Source organism: Solea solea, chromosome 18 (genome assembly GCF_958295425.1).
Source record: "Solea solea chromosome 18, fSolSol10.1, whole genome shotgun sequence".
NCBI lineage: Eukaryota > Metazoa > Chordata > Actinopteri > Pleuronectiformes > Soleidae > Solea > Solea solea.
Genome location: NC_081151.1, coordinates 21,649,745 through 21,669,365, shown reverse-complemented (window position 1 = coordinate 21,669,365; position 19,621 = coordinate 21,649,745). Strand labels below are relative to the sequence as shown.

Below are 19,621 nucleotides of genomic sequence, written 5' to 3'. Positions count from 1 at the left end.
CATCGGTCAAGTTAGACGTTGGTTTCAAGCTATTGAAAAAGGATTATTTTGATGTGAAATCTATGACGCAATAAAGAAGGAAATGATTCAGTCAAACTGAAAGAAGCACAAAAATGGTATAGAAAGAGTCTGATCTGGTGTTTACAACTTTTAGTTATTGCAAAGTAACTCCTTTGAACATCAATATTCATACGAAATAACAAGAAATGCATTGTATTCTCTCTGATGACTAAAGATCCAGCCTCGATACTAAAGGTTTAAGGTTATAAAAAAGTTATTTTTACTGATAAAATTGTAATGTTCAGCCTACAGTCAGCACTCATGGGAAGCAGATTAATAAAAAACTAAAGTTCAGCTACTGTAGGTGGAATTCATCAGAAAACCAACATTTACTTAAAGTTGTTTTGTTTTGGTTTTCTTTATCTTTTATTATTTTTGTGATAGTTTAAATAAGGCATTTTCTTATTAGAGGCACAGCAACAGGCGTTTGTGTGTGTGTGTGTGTGTGTGTGTGTGTGTGTGCGCGCGCAGCGTTCCTACGTGCCGGGCTAATTACTTGAGGTAATTTAAGAAAACCTTTGGCCGCTCTGCCTGGACAGTTTAGATAACTCTCTGTGGAGGTTTGGTTAAGTTGAGGGGAGAGGGAGAGGGAGAGGAAGTCGTTGACGCATCTGCTGACGAATGTTATTAACATGCAGCGTCTGAAGAAGACGACCACGGGAAGATCACATGCTCGGAGAGTTTAAAGGGAAGGATAATTGAATTTTTTTAAGGTGTTTTGTTTTTTGTTTTTCCTCCTTTTAATTACTGCTCAGTCCAAAATAAACTGGACATGTGTGTTGACTGAGATAAATTATGTTGGATTTTTAATTTTGGGGGGGGGGGGGGGGGGGGGGGGGGGGGGGTAAAGTGATGTGCAAGGAAATCCAAAAAGTTCTCTTCCTCAGCAAAGTACGGCCAGGGCGGAACGATTCAGAATGAATATCTAATTGGGATTTTTGTTTTGACAGAAAGTGCGATATGATTCAGGAACATCAGAAAGAATGTTAATTCTTACATAATTCTTTTCATTTTCATTAGAATAACATTCTTTTTTTCTTGTGTCGTGCAAAAAGGACAAGTGGACACAAATCTCACATGAATAGTTTTTAATTAAAGGCAAACCTTTACAAATTAAAGTGCTGACAAAATCAAATGTTTAAACACATAATGAATCAGTCAACATGGGTCAAAGGTCACAAATGCTTTGACTTTCTCACTCACCTCAGGGAATTAACGCCAATTCATCTGTCCTCATCATTCACCTGTCCTCCTTATTCACCTGTCGTCATCTGTCCTCCTTATTCACCTGTCGTCATCTGTCCTCATTCACCTGTCCTCAACATTCACCTGTCCTCAACATTCACCTGTCTTCCTCATTCACTTGTCCTAATCTGTCCTTCTCATTCACCTGTCTTCCTCATTCACTTGTCCTCATCTGTCCTTCTCATTCACCTGTCCTCACCTGTCCTCATCATTCACCTGTCCTCACCTGTCTTCATCATTCACCTGTCTTCATCATTCACCTGTCCTCACCTGTCTTCATCATTCACCTGTCCTTATCATTCACCTGTCCTCATCATTCACCTGTCCTCACCTGTCTTCATCATTCACCTGTCCTCATCATTTACCTGTCCTCACCTGTCCTCATCATTCACCTGTCCTCATCATTCACCTGTCCTCACCTGTCTTCATCATTCACCTGTCCTCACCTGTCCTCATCATTCACCTGTCCTCACCTGTCCTAACCTGTCCTCATCATTCACCTGTCCTCATCATTCACTGCCAAAGTTTCCAGTACGTGATTTTTATTTTTTCATTTTTTCAGGCCAACATTTTTTTTTTACTCACTAATGGATGTGATTTAAAATGTAGTAAAGTACAGTATTTAAAACAAACAAACAAACAAACAAACAAACAACATAGTACACAAAAGCCCTGCTCAGTTAATTCATGTCTTTCCACCTCTGCTGATGACGAAACATTGTTTGCGTAAACCTAACTGATCGTCACAGTCTGACAGCAAACCCCACATTTTCCTCCTCGGCTTGAATCAGAGACGCCGCTCTTAGGAAATGAGAAACGAGCGAACGTGAAACGAGCGACGCTAACGAAACGCAGCAGCGCCGAGAGTGATCACACTTGGCAGACGAGTTCCAAAACAGCCTTGAGCTGCAAAATTAAAAAGCTGCCAATCGGCTTCTTTTTATGCATTGATTTATTTTGTCCGCACACAGAGAACAGATTTGCTCATGTTGTCACGGGCGCAGCCTCCATATTTATTTATTTGTTCTTTTAATTGTAAACGCACATTTTGCCGGAGGCAAAAAAACCCAGACGTGTGTAGTCTGGAGTCATCGAATCCCAGTTACTCTGACAAGGCCAAAATAATTGTTCCATCTTTTCCTGCACCGGGGGACTCGAGGAGCAAAATTAGCCGAGTGTGTTATTGCACCACCTAATGTTCTATCGGAGCACTTGTCACTTTTCTTATTCCCATTCCTCAGCAGCCGCCCTTGTCAGCGGCGTATAATGAGCTTCTTCAGCCATGATTCTGAAAATGGAAAGAAATGATGCTTGTGCTGAGAGCTTGGTTGTTGGCAGTTATTGACTCATCACTCATTTTTCACACAAAGCCGTTAGTGATATTAATATTTTATGGCCCCGAGGAACAATATTGGCTCTCGCTGCAGCCCGGTGGAAAACAAAATGGTAATTTTCTCTATTTCAGTGTTTAATTAGGATACTTTTATCCGGTTCACTCCCTCCTCTCTCGTGACTTTTTATTGAAGCTCCTTGCTTGCGCTCGTGGAGCCTTTTTTGGCAGCGTCTCACAAGGAATTCAAACACTTAAATTCCACAGTATTTATTCATATTATTGTTTTTTTTATATATTTCTTCCCACTTCACTGTGACCAAATGTGACAAATGCAGTTCAACGCGTTGACGTTTGGTTAGATCTTTTACTGAGAAGTGACAATGTATTATTTGTCTCCCTAAATATGAGCTTGATGTGAGGGAAATGAGTTTGTGTCAAGTATGCTGTAAAACTGGGACCAAAATGGTTCAAATGGGCTTTAATAGCAGAGTGTTCCCGTTAATGTTCTCTACAAACAATGATGGTGTGAACCGGCTTTGGTTCCACACAGGTTTGTGAACTCGAACATTTGTCTCTGTGAGGACCAAAGAACTCATAAACCACAGGAAGTGAGGACATCACATTCTGTTACATGTTAAAAAAGCCTTTTTTTAGGGTTAAGTCTTGGTTTTCAGGTAAGAGTTTAGGTTAGACGTTAAGATTAGGCATATAATCAGAAATTTACATGATTTGAAACTTCATTTTTAAGCATTTAGAGACTTTTTTAATCATTCAAATTGTTCTTGTGGGTTGACAAAAACACTTGAAATTTCTCTTGCATAAGGGATTAATAAATTGAAATCAACCTGAGCCTGCCCCACACTGGCTAGATTTCAGTGCCCAATCTGGTCCTTCCCATAATCGCGCGTTTCTTTGCATTTTAGGCTGATTTGAAGAGATTATCAAGCCAAATTATTGCATAGTGTGAGGGATTAACAGACACAATTGTAACAATTACTCGATTATTAATCGATTGCTAAATGAATTGTCAGCTATTTTAAAAAATCGATTCATCAGTTTGAAGCTTATTTTTCATGATTAAAACAGGATTTCTGATTGTTTGAGCTTCTTAAATGTGAATATTTTCTGCTTTCTTTGCTCCGTATAACAAAGAAATCATTAAAAACTGGATCATTTTGGTTTGCGGACAAAACAAGACATTTGAGAACATCATCAATTCCAGGTTTGACGAACACCGATCAACATTTTTTTAACAACAGCATAGTTTTCTGACATTTTATAGACCAAGCGATTACTCGATTAATCGTGAAAATAATGGACAGATTAATCAATTCTGAAAAAATAGCTGCAGAGAAATCTTCCCGATTTCAAATATTTCACGACTGAACAGCAAGTCAAGTTGATTCCGTCTTCTCAGCCATGACTTCATCCACAGTTTGTTTTTTTGCGTTTCTCAGCACAAAACATCGCACAAACAATAGTTGAGAGTCTGCCTCCGCGTCTGTTTATATCTCTAAAGTTCGTTGTGTCCGTTTTTTCAAATCAAGTCAGATTTGGAAATCCTCTAGTGTGGAGCAGACTTTGGCAGATGTGAGCATTAGCGTCTCTGCAACCCACAGGTGCTAATAACACACACACACACACACACACACACACTGTTAGACTATGATGACACAGTAAAGATTGAGAGAGTGGGATTTAGTTCCTTTGGTGAAATTGACTGTATAGAGGAAATGTATTCATACATTATGCTGACTTGGAAGAAGAAAACATGTACCTGCATATTTGCCTCCCGAGGTGCATGTACAGATTCTGCACAGTGAACATAATATAGACTAAAAAAGAAAACCCCAAAAAAACTTGTTTTCTTTCACATGCAATTTGAAACAGTCGCACAGAATTTGTCTGTGAAAAGAGATGCACTGTAAACAGGCAGACACACGTGTTTAAGGCCCTGAGTAAATACAGAATCCCTGCAGACGCACACACACACACACACACACACACAGACGTACAGTATAAATTCACTCACACACACACACACACTCGCACTCACACCCAGAGGCATCCAGGTCTTTGTGCCACTTCCCCAGCTGCCTGTGTGACAGACTGTGTATCCTGCCTGTATGAAAGGTAAGCCTCAGAGAGACTGAGCACCGAATAAATGTGTAAAATGGGTCAGAGCCTGAATATCATTACTGCCCTGCTCCACATGTACACACACACACACACACACACTCACTCACTGTGTGTGTGTGTGTTGTCTGCTATAAACAACCTTGTCAGGACCAGCTGACCTCATGGGACCAAAGTCGGGTCCTAATGAGGGAAAATGTCATTTCCCAGAGTTCCTGGCAAATGTGAAAGGTGATGTGTGATTTAAAGCTGCAGTAGGTAACATATCGATCAACAATCCCATAATAACCCATCAGCATAATGTAGATCATGTGACCTGAAAGAGAAAGAGACTTCTGCTGCTGCTCCTCAAGGCTCTCGGCACGTTTACATGCACAGTTTAATCCAGCTTAGTCCGACTAAGACAGGCAATCGGACAACTTGCTAAGTCAGAGTATACATGCGGAGGAGTACGTGTGACTCCGCCTCCGTAGGTGGCGCTGTAGCTCTCTATAAGCTAGCTTGGCCTAGCGCGATTTTAGTCAGACCTACATGTTTACATGACATTAAGAAAACCAAATTATTGTCTTAGTCTGACTAAAATCAGACTTGTGTGGTCTTTTCCCAGCCTTGGGTAAATCTTGTCCATGCGGCAGGAGACTCTGACCAATCTGTTGGCTGTTTAACTAAATAGAACTGAGTAATCAAATCAAATCATTACTGTTAGAAAACATTTTTAAAGAATTACGTTTTAAATAATTAGTACATTACTACAGACTGCTATTTATTAATTTCCTTTAGTTAATATTTTCAGCTCATGTTGTGATGCTCCGTCGTGTTTTAAAGGTCACATGAGGTAGTTATTAGCAGAAATTGAATATAGCAAAAAAAATGTAAAATGTGTTTGCACAGCAGTATAATGGCGTTGAAACGGAGGGAAAAACAGCTCTTATTTTATCATCGATTGAACAGTTTGAATATTTTTTTAATATGTCATTTTAACAAGTGAATATTTTCTGGTTTCTTTGCTTCATTTAAGAAATCATTAAGACGGAATGCGTTGTGGATATAAGACATTTGAAAACTTCTTTATGTTGACATTGCAGTATTGGTAGATAATCGTTAGTTGCAGCCCTAATCAATTAAACATGTGACAATATGGACGGAGCCTTTCAGAGATGGAGAGATCGCCAGTTTTTGTGCTCATCTGGTGGGAGGAGCTTAGAAAAGAGAGCCTCTGTCCTAAAATGCTAGTATTTCCTGCCTGCAGCCTATAAATTTAGAGACACACGTGTTACGGTTGTGGTTCACAAACGTCCCAACAAGGATAGTATGGTCCAGATTTCTGCCCCAAGTATTCAAGAATTCCAAGTCCTCACTTGTAGGAGAGAACTGTGAGCTTATCTGTATGTAGGCGAGGAGGCGGTGTCACTCTCCATATCCATATCCTCTGTCGAGGTAAACCTATGAATATTGCAGGAGGCGAGCAGCAGCAGCAGCAGCAGCAGCAGCAGCAGCAGCAGCAGCTATAGAGCCAGTGTTTACATGAGCGCAGGTACAGCCGCTCATCCTCACGTATGGATGAGTATCTGATAAACACCGCGTCCCGGTGTGAGAGAGTCGGGTGTGTTTGCAGCGCCAGCACAGCGCTGACACAAAGCACCGCCACTCGATTCCCACTCGCGGCCCACGCTGCACACAAGCAGCATTGTCATGAAATTGTGCACAGTGGGTTATTTTGGTGGTGGGTGAGATGGGGGGGGGGGGCTTCCAATTTGTGCCCACAGATCAGTGTGTGTATCTCAACGGGGAATAGAAAGTGGTTTTGGTTTCTGTTCATTTTGCTGACACACACTGGAACAGCAGAGCCTGTGTTATCTCCATGTTAGAGATGGTGTGTGTGTGTGTGTGTGTGTGTGTGTGTGTGTGTTCACCAGGTTCCTTGAGAAGCTTCTGATGTGTCTTAATACTTTATCTGCTTTCCCTCTTTCACAGTCTGTCCCGAAACCAATCGCCCTGGAGCCGTGCTTTGGCAACAAAGCCGCCGTGCTCTCCATCTTTGTGCGGTTACCCCGGGGCACCGGAGGCATCCCTCCTCCAGGACAGTCTGGTAAGACGCAGCCGCTGAATTCAACGATTACCACTTAGTCACCTGTGTCCACACGGCGGAGTCGCGGTTAGCGTTGTTGCCTTGCAGCCAAATAAGACCTCGGTCCGTGGCCCGTGTGTGCGTGGGTTTCCTTCCCGCAGTCCAACAATATGCAGAGGTTGATTTGACTCTAAACTGCCTAAAGACCTGTGACCTGTCCTTGAACCCCGCCTTACGGCCCTTTATGTGGAGGATACAGCAGTAGACGGACGGATGGATCGTCCGTCTCTGCCTTTGATCGTGTCACAGTCGGATCTTCCGTCCAAAGGAAGAACAAGAAGAAAAGAACAACACAGTGGCGCTCAGAATAAAGAAAAGTATTAGAGAAGTACAGTGAATCTGGACCGGGGCAGACAGTTCTTTGGCAGAAAAGTATTTTCATTCTCACAGATGCTTTGAAAACAACTTTATTGGCTCATTTTTAATGAATCGCTTCTTGCAAAGCTGCGGACCAGTGAAGGATTGGTCTTGTTGCCGTTGTTGCTCTCTGTTGTCTTTTGTCGCTGTCGGTTCTCCTCCTCTGTTCTGCAGCCTCTCTCTCGTTCTCCCCCTTTCATCGTGCGTCTGCTTACATGTTGTCTGCTGTTTATCAACCTCTCTTCTCCTCTCGGTGTAACACTAAACCCTTATTTCCTCTCCTAAACTGCTCTGACAATTGAGTCCATCTGGCTTCTTTTGATCCGCTTGCTCCACTTCCTTCCCTATCGCTCCCGGTATCTGTTCTCCTTTCATTCCTGGACAGTCTGGTAGGAACCGAGAATAAACGCCTGCCTGGCGTTTATTTTCCTCTTCCCACCCACTGTCTCCTTGCAGGACTCAGAAACCATTTTAAATCCCTTTATTGTTGCAAAGCCTCTTTGCCTCCCACAGTTGTGAGTCCTGAGACCATGAAGTCGCCCCAGGCCCTTATTAATTACGACACAGTCCTTTTTTGTCTTAACAACACTAGGCCCGGCTCTCGGCGGAGCTCTCCCTCGGGCAGCTTTTGTGGAGACCATGTTCTTGCCGTTGTCTGGTGCCCGCGAGGGTCTCCTCTAATAATGCTTTCAACTTATTCGCCGTCGTTTCCTCCGGCTGCTCGTCTGTCGTCGGGGTTCCTACCTCTGCGTCCACAAAATGGCTGCTTTTGCAAAAACAACAGCCTCCGTCGGCTGTTTCTGATGCGTGTCCGAGCCTCATTTGCATGTTTTTTTCTCTCTGAGATGAGGAAACGAGCGAAGAGTCAAGACTCTCCTCCGACTCCGGCCCCAGATTCTCCCACCGGAGTTAAAGAGTTGCGCCGTCGGCTACGAGCTCTCGATCGGCGTAAAACGCTCCCGTCGTTTGGAGATAAATGGAGTTTATTGGAATTTCATGGCTCAGAGAGTATTAATAAATGTTAATGAAGTGTGCTTTGAGTTAATGATCGCCTGCCTACGCGGCGAGTCTTATGGTCTCACCACCTGTGTGTGTGTGTGTGTGTGTGTGTGTGTCCCAGTTTTACACCACGTTTGACTTATGATAAAATAAAAAAGGCTGCGAATGATTGTTTAAGATGAATTAATGGGGCTGTTTTGGATCCAGGTGTGTCTTTTATTTATTTATATATATATATATATATATATATATATATATATATATATATATTTATACAGAATACACTGTATGAGAGCTGAAACAATTCATCGATTACTAAATTAACCGACAACTCTTTTGATTGATTCCGTTTGAAGCTTTTTTTCATGATTAAAACAGGATTTCTGACTGTCTAAGATTCTGAAATGTGAATATTTTCATAATGCCTTTGCTCTGGATCACAAAGAAATCCTTAATAATGAGTCATTTTGGTTTTTGGGGACAAAACAAGACATTTGAGAACATCATCGTGTCCAGGTTTTGACAAACACCGATCAACATTTTTGAAGGTTTTCTGACATTTTATGGACCAAGCGATTAATCGAGAAAAGAATCGTTAGTTGCGGCTCTACACTGTATTTTTCTAAAAATATCCTAATTTAATTGAAATTGCTTGAGTTAAAATCCTTTTTTCTTTCATAGCAACAGGAGAAAGGCTTTAATCTGTGACATCTTTGCACTTTTAAAGCTGTGGAATCACAAAATATCCATATTTTTTAACGTAATTTTAAATATTTGTGAGTAAAATATCTTCTCTTTGTGTGTGTGTGTGTGTGTGTGTGTGCAGGTCTGGCGGTGGCCAGTGCGCTGGTGGACGTCTCTCAGCAGATGTGCGTCGGCTACAAGGAGAAGTCCGGAGGCCTGAGGAACCGCAAACAGCAGCCCAGCGCACAACCGTCCACCTGCATCTGACCACGCCCCCCCGTCCTCGTCCTCGTCCTCCGCCGCCATTCCCAGCCCGACGCTCTCTACTCTTCTCCCATCAGCCCCTCTGCCTCCGCCGCCCCCCTCCTGAACAGACTCCCCGCCAGGCTCCGCTCTGGCCGGGAGAAGTGCATGCTGGGACACGGGACAGTGTTGAGAGGACAAGTCGTCCAGCGGACCGAGGCCTCCGTCTCCACGCCTGCAGGAACTTTTTTTCATCCCCTGGAACTGAGTGACAGAAAGTGGACACGGAGGAAAAGGGGGGAGCAGGAGAGGGAGGGACAAAAGACACGGGTGCTTCCTCCACCTTTTCCCGTCAAAAAAAACAACAGACATTTTACATTTGTCGACACCGCCTTGTTAATGTCGAGGCGGCCACGGCTTGCTGCTAGAAGAGATCATCATCTCGTAGTTTTTTGAGAGATCCAGAGACTTTGCCGCGCGTTGTGTTGCAGAGTCGTTTTACCTAAGTTATTGTTTTTGTTCCTTTTTTTTCTTTTCGGTTTGTTTTTCTCGTGTTTATCTGGAGGCAGGAGTAAACTGGACGTGTTGAGTTGCACACACAGGAAGACACATCAGGGCTGTCGCTTTTCCCACCAAAATCAAGTTGGAACAGATATTATGTCGCGCGTTATCCTGTTGCAAATGTTGGGATTGTAGTCGCCGCCGCCGCACAGATCAGTCGCACATTTGTCCGTTGAATTCTCCACATGTTGCGTTTTTTTCCCCGTTGCACTCGTGTCGCCGTTGTCCGCTCAGGAGGACGGTTTCGCTTGTGTGTCTTATTCTTTCCAGGAGGACGTTCAGAGAGGCTCTAATGCTGCGTTCACGCCGGCGTCACGCGACAAGTTTACATACGAAGTCAACACACAGACGAGACTCTCGCATTCGTCACGTGCGTTCCAGCTTGTCAGACTCTGAAAACGTATAATGTTTGTGTGTGGACACTTTACGCTCTGTCTCTCTATCTCTTGTGGAGAAGAAACCACCGTCATACGGAGGCGGACACCACTTGGCGAGTTTCACCGTTTACTCCTTTGGTTGATGGCGAAAAGAATTACACGTTATTTATGTTAAAATGCGGCGACGAGATGTACGCAAAAAAAAGAAACGGGCGCAAAGTGATGCGAAAAATCGCATACGATGGAAATGCAGCATTAGGGCAAGGTGTGTAACTACTTTAAAATGTCTAATGCCCTTCTAGACTGTTTTTATTTATTTATTTACCTCAAATGGGCTTTTAAGGTGAACTATTTTTCCCCCATATTTGAAAAATGACAGCCCTAACACACACGCACTCTCTCTTCCAGAAACCAGCTTCCCTGGCCCCTGACCCGTCTGTGACCCACTTTGTACACAGCTCCACTCTGAGGGCCGGTGTCAGCGCAGCAAACCCACAGCATGTTCTGGCGTCCTTGTTTTTTTAATGAAGAGCCACTGTAGGAGGCGAGCTGTGCAGCCAAAGACCGTGGAGAAAGGATGTGACACTTTAAAACGGGCCTCCGTCTTCCTGTCTGGACAGATCTCCCTCTCTCCCTCTGGCTTCATGGCCGAGGACAAAATAAGACCACAACAAACCGTCTCATCTGGTGCTGGCGGCCCGGATCGTAAACCTATTGAAACTTTTCCAGCTAAATACTCGTCCAGATGCAGTGAAAAAGTGCCGTCCCCGCGCACGAAGCTCTCACAGTCGGCGGTGAGAAGCGTTTTAACGATTGTCCCTCTGGCAGCGCCGCGCCCCGAGCTCCCGAGACTCAGGCGTCCGATAGTGTGTGAGTCGAGGGCGGCGGTTCAGCGTCCCCTCTCATCGTCGCCTAACAAATCCATGTCTTTGAGAGATTGACCATACCTCACAGAAGACCTCTGCTATTCATCACTAACGCCTCCTTTCTTTTGTATCCTCTCTTTTCACAGTCATCATCAGAAATCAGTGGTCCGGTTTTTTCAGAAGGAGAAAGCGTGAAGCAAAACATAAGGCAGCGTTTAAAGAACAAACGAAAACGAGGGAACAGAAGTCGCTTGTTAAAAACAGAACTGTCACATGAAACAGTGTTTTGTTGTTGTTGTTGTCGTGAAGGCGTCAGATCTGTGTTAATTTTCTTCTTCTGTCGGCTCTGAATATCACCACTGCGGCGGTCTCTTGTTTTTTTTCTTTTTTCATTATACAGTTCTAGCTCGACTCGGCTGGACTCAGCGTGAAACTGTCGTGATTTCGCTTTCAACGCGACACAAACCGCACAGACTAGTGACTTTTGTTTTGGGTGTAACTGAATCATTAGAATCATGTGATTTAAAAAGACTTGTTCAGAGAATCGTTCAGTGCTTTGTCACTGAACTGAGATGCCACGGAACGGGTTGTGGTTCCGTGGATTCTCTTCCAGTGACGTCACTCTCGGTGGCCGGCAGTCTGTTGACGTCACATTTTAGTATCGGCTCAGCACGATTGGAACCTCGTCAGAGCAGGTACTCGAACAAAACACCAGGTACCCGGTACTGTTGCCGATGGAAAAGCTCCAGTAAGTCACATTCACAAGGATTTATTGGCACAGACGTATGGGTTTTTGTAGCCTTAAAATAAGTCGTTTCTATTTACTTTAGCAGAAGCTTGTTATTATACAGACAAAGGCCACTGTGGTTGTCTGAATCACAAACTCTGTTTGGTGCAATCTGCAGTCTGACCTTTAGGTGTCACTAATTCTCGGGTTAGGGTTTTCTAAATGAAAAGAGGTTAAAAATGTCCTGTGAAGTATGAACCACGCTGCCCCCAGAACATTTCCACTGGTCCTGCTCCATTTCAACGGTGTTTGAATCCACAAATGCAGAGAAAAGCCTATAATCTAAGTTTCCTACTCCAGCTGCCACAGGTCACACTTGAAGACTCTCTCTCTACAGTCGTAGAACAACTCAATAATCCGCCTTCTGCGTGCGTTCAGCAAACTTAAGAGCTGCTCGTCGTCTGGTTATAAAGGGCAAACTTTTAGCACCGGGGGGGAAAAAAAGGTCAGCGCAGAAAGCGTGGACAAAGTTGACATTCTGTAATTATAGCGAGAACCGGACCTGCTCACAAGTCCACGCGTCGAGCTCCACGCGAGCATTAGGGAGTCAACACGGTTCATACGTGCACTTCACTTTCACTCGTTATAATTAATCTTTCTTCCTTTATTTTTTTATTTTGCCCTTTTCTCAAGTGGAGTCAACTTTTCTTTTTTCTTTTAAAGTCAACGCAGCGGCAGCAGCAGCTGGTTTATTCAGCAGAGTTTAAAAAACGGAGAAAAACCTCCCACAAAGTAATTGCTGTAATTATAATCAGTTACTCTGACTATTTATCATATCAAATACTTCTACTAGTGCATCTATTACCACAAGGTGGCAGCAGCAGCAGGCATTTAGTCAGTGGACTTCACGTGCGTGTTTGTTAGAAGAGATTTACGAGGTTTCTTGAATGCACCTTGAAGCTGCTGCTGCTGCTGTTAACTCGACACAAGGTGAATCTTTCACTACTTTCACCAACTGTCATGTGCTGGAGTTAAAAATATTCTAATATTAGATCAATAATAGCATAGAGCAAGTATTGTCACCGATGTTAAAATACAGAAATAAGAAAATCCTATTCCTCACATATACTTCACACACTGGTAGATTGAAATTAGCTGAATTATTATTCTTTAATTTATTGTTCATTTCTGGTGGTACATGTACCACAGTTTGAGAACTCTCTGTGATACACTTGTGAAGATGTCTGTGAGCCTCTGTTAGTTTTTGTCCAGCTCAGAACTGGTGCTTGTTTGCAGAGCGGTAGTAGTTTTTGTCAGGAGCGCTGGAAATATACAGCTGGTGTTTTATCGCGTTTATTGTCCCCGGTTTCTTTGCAGCATAAGCAGTTGTCACTCATGCTGGAACTACGATGTCTCCAGTGAAGGGATGCGTACGTGCAGCTGCTTAGTAAGAGGCGGCGCCCTCACTCTCTAAATCGGTTTGAAGGCAGAAATCAGAGTGTAGAAAAAGAGGAGGAGCCTATTTCCTCTCTGATTGTGGGAAAATTGATCAATAATTATAAAAATCTGCATTTTTTTAAAAGGAAGCATTTGTGCCCCGTGGTCTGTGTCTGATTTGGACGCGTTCCTCGTCCGTTTTCTCCGCAGCTTCGACCAGAGCTGAGATCGTCTCTCATCTCATATGTTTGGTTTTCATTAGTTTTTATTCCTCCGTGTGCTTCTTCTTCTTCTTCTTCTTCTTCTTCTCCTCCACCGCTCGCTGTTAGGAAGTCCCCCTCTTCTCGCTCGGTGAGGAGATTTACGACCGCAGTCGTCCTCGGGTGGGAATTTCATTTCATTTCATTTCAAATCTGATTGTGCTCAAGAATCTCCTCGTATATGAATCTATTCCACGGCTGACACAAACGTACTGTAGTAACAATTTCACAAAGAATCAAGATTGTGTTAGGTTTCTTCTTCCTCCTCTTCTTCCCCCTTTTTTCCCCCCACTCTTGTTTTGTAAGTGAATGTAAAACAAGCAGCTGAGGTAAAAACCTGGAACCTGGAGCCTGGAGCCTGGAACGTTCCAGGATCAGCATCAGGTCCTCTGTTGCCTCTGAGTGACAGGATCCTACGGTGGCTCACGCGAACAGTTTGTGTTTGTGTCGTAACTTACTCCAAAAAGCGTCTCACATTTATGGAAGTATATTCAACTTCTGCCAAGAAAACCTCCGAAAAGTGACACACTGGACCTTTAACTTTTTTATGCTGCACTAAAACAAAACTGAACACTAAAGCTCGACATTTTCCACATCGTCTTCATCTTCAGCCCCAAACAGTCGGAGGATTAAGATTATAAGCTTGTGCTAAGGAAGCGCGTCTCGCAGTCTGTCGCGCCACCGTACGAAACCTGTCGCTCCACTTCCTGTTTTTGTTTGTTTTTCTCACCCTGCGCTCCCAAGCCTCAATATTTATGCGGTAACGCTCTCTTTACAGCGGCCTTAATGCAGTTTAATAATCCCTGTACTAAGTGACACAAATGTACAGCAAAGGCATATTTATAAAGTACACGCGTGATTAGTTGGATAAAGAACGGTTGAGGCGTCAGAACGAGGTCGTTGTAAACTCTGCGTTTCCCCTGCGTCTCTCTGTATAGCGGCATTATTCTTCTTATATATACTGATGAAGTAGTTTGTTAATATGTATAATTTAGCATTTGCTGGGGTTTTTGTTGAGTTTTTTTTCTTTGTAAATAATGAGAAAGTATTGTGAATGATTTTTTGTTTCTCTCTCTCTCTGTCGAATGGTTTTTAAAGAGGTTATTGGCGGCGAAAACGTCTCCGGGCTTTTAAAAATGTGACTCCAGTGCACAGCGGCGTGTTTTGTATGTAAAGATATGAACAAGCATAAAGTAGAAGCTGATGAAACTACGTGTAAAACTTGACGATAATAGCTTAATGAACTTGTAATTATACTGATGTACATAAAAAAAGAATGACACAACAGTTTTTTTTGTCTATTATTAAATGTTAAAAAAAGAGTGTTTTTCAGTGTTGTGATTTGTCTTCACTCGTCTCCAGTTTGACTCTTTAGTTATTTATCCAGCTGTTTTCATATAATCTGTGTTCTTTTAAAGTGTCGTTTCTGAACCCTCGAGCAAAGAAGAAGAAGGTGAGAGATTCATCACCACTCATTCACTCATCCTCCATCTCTCACTCTCACCATCTTTTCTTTGTCTTCATCGTCTTTTTTGTTTCACTGCTTGTCTTCTCTCCCTCACTTCTTTCTTTCTTTCTGTCTTTCGTTCTTTCTTCTAGCTAGCTAGTTTTAGTCTTTCTTTCTTTTTCTAGCTAGCATCTCTTTCTTCCAGCTAGGTTCTTGTCTGTCTTTTTTCTAGCTAGCTGGCTCTTGTCTTATTTTCTGTCTTTATTGTAGCTAGCTAGGTCTTGTCTTTATTTCCTTCAGCTAGCTAGGTATTTATTTATTCTAGCTAGCTAGCTAGGTCTTTTCTATCTTTATTTTTCTAGCTAGCTAGTTCACATCTTTCGTATAGCTAGCTAGGTCTTGTCTTTCTTTAGTTTTCTCATCATATCTTTTCTTTTCAACCACTTTATTGCTCTTCTCAATCCTTGTCTTTTTTTCTGTTAGCATCTCTCCCGTCCTCCTCTTCTCCTTTCCTTTCCTTCCCTCCTCATGTTTCTTCCTTCTCCCTCTTCACAGCTTGTTGACTGATTCCATCTTTCATTCTCTTTCCATTCACTCACTCACTCTTTCTTTCCATCCACGTCCTCTGTCGTTTTCCTCATCCCTCATTTCCCACTTCCTTCCTCTGTTTTCTATCTCTCCGTCTCGTACAGATTTCTCTTCAGTCGGTCTTCACTTCTCCTTCCTCTCTCCTGTAACCACTCCATCTCTTCCTCTGTCTATCCTCTCATCCCTCATTTGTCTTTTCTTGTCTCTCAATTTTACTGTCCTTCACTCTATCCATCCCCCCTCCTCCTCATCATCACTCTGTTTCTGTTCTGCCTCTTTACGTTTCATCTTTCTTTTTTCATAACCGATCGCTTGACTTTTTCTCTCTCGTAACAAATCCCTCTTTCTCCATCTTGTCCTCCCTCTGCTGTATTCCCTTCTTCCCTCGCCCCTTTGCTTCCTTGAGTTCTTAATCATTTCCTCTCCATTTCTCTCTTTATTTAATCTTTCTTCCTCTATCTGACCCTCTTTCCTTGTCTTCCTTTTTCTTTTTTGCCCCTCTCTTCTTTACTAACACCTCCATCTGTCTTCTCATTACTAGCTTCTCCTCTGTTTCTGATCCATTCTTCTCTCTGTCTTTTCTGCCTTTATTGTCTTGTTCCATCTTTCCTTATTGGTTGACTTTATTCCCTCTCTTTCTCTCCATTTCCCCCTCCTGACTTCATCTCCCACCTTGTGTTTACTTTTTCTTTCTCCATCTTGTTTTCCTTCTCCTATCATGTTCTCTGTCTGACTCTGTTTCCTTCTCTATTTTTGTTTTCATTCTCTTCTTCACTAACTTTTATCACTTTTCACTTTTTTTGGCTCCTTTTCTTCTCTCTCAATTTTTATTTTCATTACTGGCTTCTCCTCTTTCTGCTCCATCTTCCTCTCTCTATCTTCTCTGTCCCCGCTTTCCTTCCAATGTCCCTTATTCCCTCTCCCCTTGTTACTTTTTCCACAGTTGATCATTTTCTCTCTATTTTCTCCTCGTGTCTCCATCTCCTCCTCTTCTGCCTCCTTTCTCATCTGTAGCAGTACCCCCATGGCCTCAGAGGACATTGCATTGACTTGCATTCATTTACTGGAGACTTACTGTTAACCTTAACCATATTTACTAGCGTAATTGTAACCCTGACCCCTGACCTTAACCTCAGCTTAACTTTAAATGGCTGCACCTTTTTTGTCCCTATAAGGAAGACAAGTCCCCACAATGTGACTGTGTAAACAGATTGAGGTCCCCACAACATAACCTAATTGTAACCCTAAAAGCAGGTGTTAGTCCTCCAAAAAACTGTTCTAGGTGTGTGGATCAGCTAAAATGTCCTCACAGCTTATTTATGACACACACACACACACACACACACACACACACGGAGTAAAGAGATAATTTGCCCTTTGATTCACACTCTTTGACTAAATCCATCTTGATTATTTTTGACAGCCTGTTCACTCCTCTGCTCTGATAATGAGACTTCCATTTTCTTTTTAATTTCCCCCCACTCTTCCTCCTCCTCCTCCTCCTCCTCTTCTTCAGCAGCAGCACAGATTTATATAGTGGACATAGTTTCATGCCTCTGACCATTTCCAGGTCATCTCGTCTTTATTGCTTCCACCAAACCGTCTAATTACGTCTCCTCGTGTGTGTGTGTGTGTGTGTGTGTGTGTGTTTTCAGCTCAGCTGTCGGGGGCAACAGTGTCTGGCTGAAATTTCCCCTGTCGTGTTTTCAGATTTGCTGAACAAAGGTTACACGGTGACTCAAAGAAATGCTGCATTCATGTTTTTCTTGCACATGTTCTGTCTCTCTCTTTCTCCCTCTCTCTCACACACATTAGCAGAGCATTCCCTGGAGGAGTTGGTTTGATCCGGCCTCGTCGTCTTCATCCATCACAGGGAGCCGTCACAGTCGTGAGTTATGATGATGTTTCTGCCTCTCAGCTCTTGTTACGTCCAAATGTTTCTGTGGTGATAAATAATGTGCTGTACATCCATCGAGGTGAAACGAAAGCAGTCACTTAATGAGCAGAAGAGGAAGAAAGAAACAACAGGTGTTTCCTGCAGCTCTGAACGTCATCTGTTAACATGTGACATGTATGCGGTGAGTGTGAGGGGTTTAAAAGTGACATTAATCATAGAAAGCAATAACAACACGTCTCTTTCGATAGCAGTCAATGATTACAGCAATTGTACTAAAATGTCCCAAATGAGTTTGATGCTTAATCTTTTAAAGTAGTGTGAGTTTCTACTCTTATTTTTTCCAATTGTTGAAACTTCTTAAGGGCAATTTTCACAAGGATCGGACTCTTAAAGTAAATGATTAGATTAGATTCAAACCAAACAGTATTAAGGGCAAAAATCCAAGTGTAATATTTATTAGCAAAACATTTTGATTTAATTCTGAACTATTTGGCAGCTCAATGAATAACAGAAATAATTAACATCTAACTTACCTACATAGCTCCCCCTACCTACTTGTTGACCAATATATGCAAGAAGCTGTTTTATTGTTGGTCTATATTTTCGATGTTTAGATTTATTTTGAATTGTTTGTGTCAGGCATCAACTGTTGATAGAATAATTGTTGGTAATTATTGATAATATTGTGTGACAGCCTCAGTTTAAAAGTCTGTACACAAAAAAAAGTATTTTCTTCTTGTTCATCAGGACGGTTGATATCACCGATGACGTCATCAGCGCCTGTGTACAGAGGTAAGCCAACACAACAGCTCATCATGTGCTTTGTTGAGGTCAAGCTGTTGACAGCGTTTGCCTCGAGTGTCGAGGACACGGCGGTGCAGGACAGAGACGGACGTTTACTGCTGATAGATCTGCTCACATTTTATGTCCATGCTCATTTTGGGCACAGTGATAAAAAAACACATTGTTGTCGTCGTCATAACGTGAAGTGGACTTGTGAAGGTCCACGTAGACTTTGATTGACCTTGTAAACCGACCTTTAACAACGTAGACCTGCGTCTCTCAGACTTGTTTTTCTAGAGGAAAGTCTTAAAATCTGACAAGCAGGTGCCGCACAATAGACAATCTAAATAGTGATAAAAGGTCATTTGTCCATAAAAGTGGCTGGTTTTACTGCCGCGTTGTTTGAAATAGGTGAAGCAGCTACTTTTAATCGATATAGTGCGTGGTTAGATAAATAATCATGAATTCAATAGCCAGTCTTACTGCACAGAGTTGTGTTTCTATTTATATTCAAATGTATGTTCCTGTAATTGATTGGACCAGAATACAAAAAACAAAGTTGACATCAAACCAGAGAGGTTGCCCCCTGTTGGTCATTGTAGAGAATGCAAGCGTCCCAAACGTCCACACTGGTTGCATTATCTGGATAAAGGACAGTTTATTTCAAGGAAAAAGTTAGATGAAGTAAATTTGCAGTGATGCAGTCAGTGCCACTGAGACCTGATCTCTATGTTTTATTGACTGACACAGGTTGGGAAAGGTTAGGAAAACCACGCGTTGTACTGTGGTTCTTGTTTTTCTCCCTCTCGTCTGAGCCTTTGATCAGCCCTGTAGCAGCAGCTGCAGCAGCTACAGTACGCGGGACAGCAGGACGTCTGTCTGTCCCACATAGCCGATGACCCGTAACGTGGAGAACGGCACCAATTACAGTCGCCATATGCAAAGCACAGGTGGCACACAGGTAGCTGGAGTCAGTTTGTCACGGGATGGCGGCCCAAACTGCTAATGTGCAGTTAGTGAAACGAAGGTGCCTTTTTTTTTGTGATGGTTTGTGAATGTCCCAAGTGTTGCCTCAGTTTGTGGCAGCAGTGGACTTTGACTCCCGCTGCCTCACAAATGCGCCCTTGCACCGTAGCCTGAGGCGAGAAGAAATTAAAATCCGCTGCAGCTCCGTTTACACCAGGGGTGTCATTTATTGAAGTGTGTGATGCACAAAGTTTGTGCGCTGGAAAGTTTGGATGCCAGAATGTCTGGCCATCTCTGTGTGATGTACAAGCAAAACTTTGGACACAATTGTCATCATATAGAATGTATACATTATATATATGTACATTGTATTATGTAATTATATACAGTAAAATATAGCATTTTGCTCTGTGCGCAAGAGAAGTGCTCAGAATTGTCCTCCGTTTACAGGGTTATCTCTATTTGCAGGGAGCGGCATGCGCCACGTGGCGCCTGGGATCGTGCCGGTGGTGACGAGCGGAGGGAAG

At 42.8% G+C, this 19,621-nt stretch overlaps 1 protein-coding gene across 2 annotated transcripts in view; it reads left to right on the top strand.

Moving 5' to 3' along the window:
* Positions 1–11,298, top strand: part of atrn (attractin) — a 132,305-nt gene extending 121,007 nt beyond the window's left edge. The window contains exons 28-30 of one of the 2 annotated variants that reach the window (XR_009233723.1): positions 6,749–6,863; positions 9,085–10,388; positions 10,532–11,298. Coding sequence is in view for 1 of the 2 variants with exons in the window: in XM_058614705.1 (XP_058470688.1) it covers positions 6,749–6,863; positions 9,085–9,209 (240 nt within the window). In the remaining variant the exon portion in view is untranslated. Of the gene's footprint in view, positions 1–6,748; positions 6,864–9,084 lie in introns of both variants that reach the window. The other variant, XM_058614705.1, reaches the window with a different exon arrangement.
* The last annotated feature ends 8,323 nt before the right edge of the window (positions 11,299–19,621 follow it).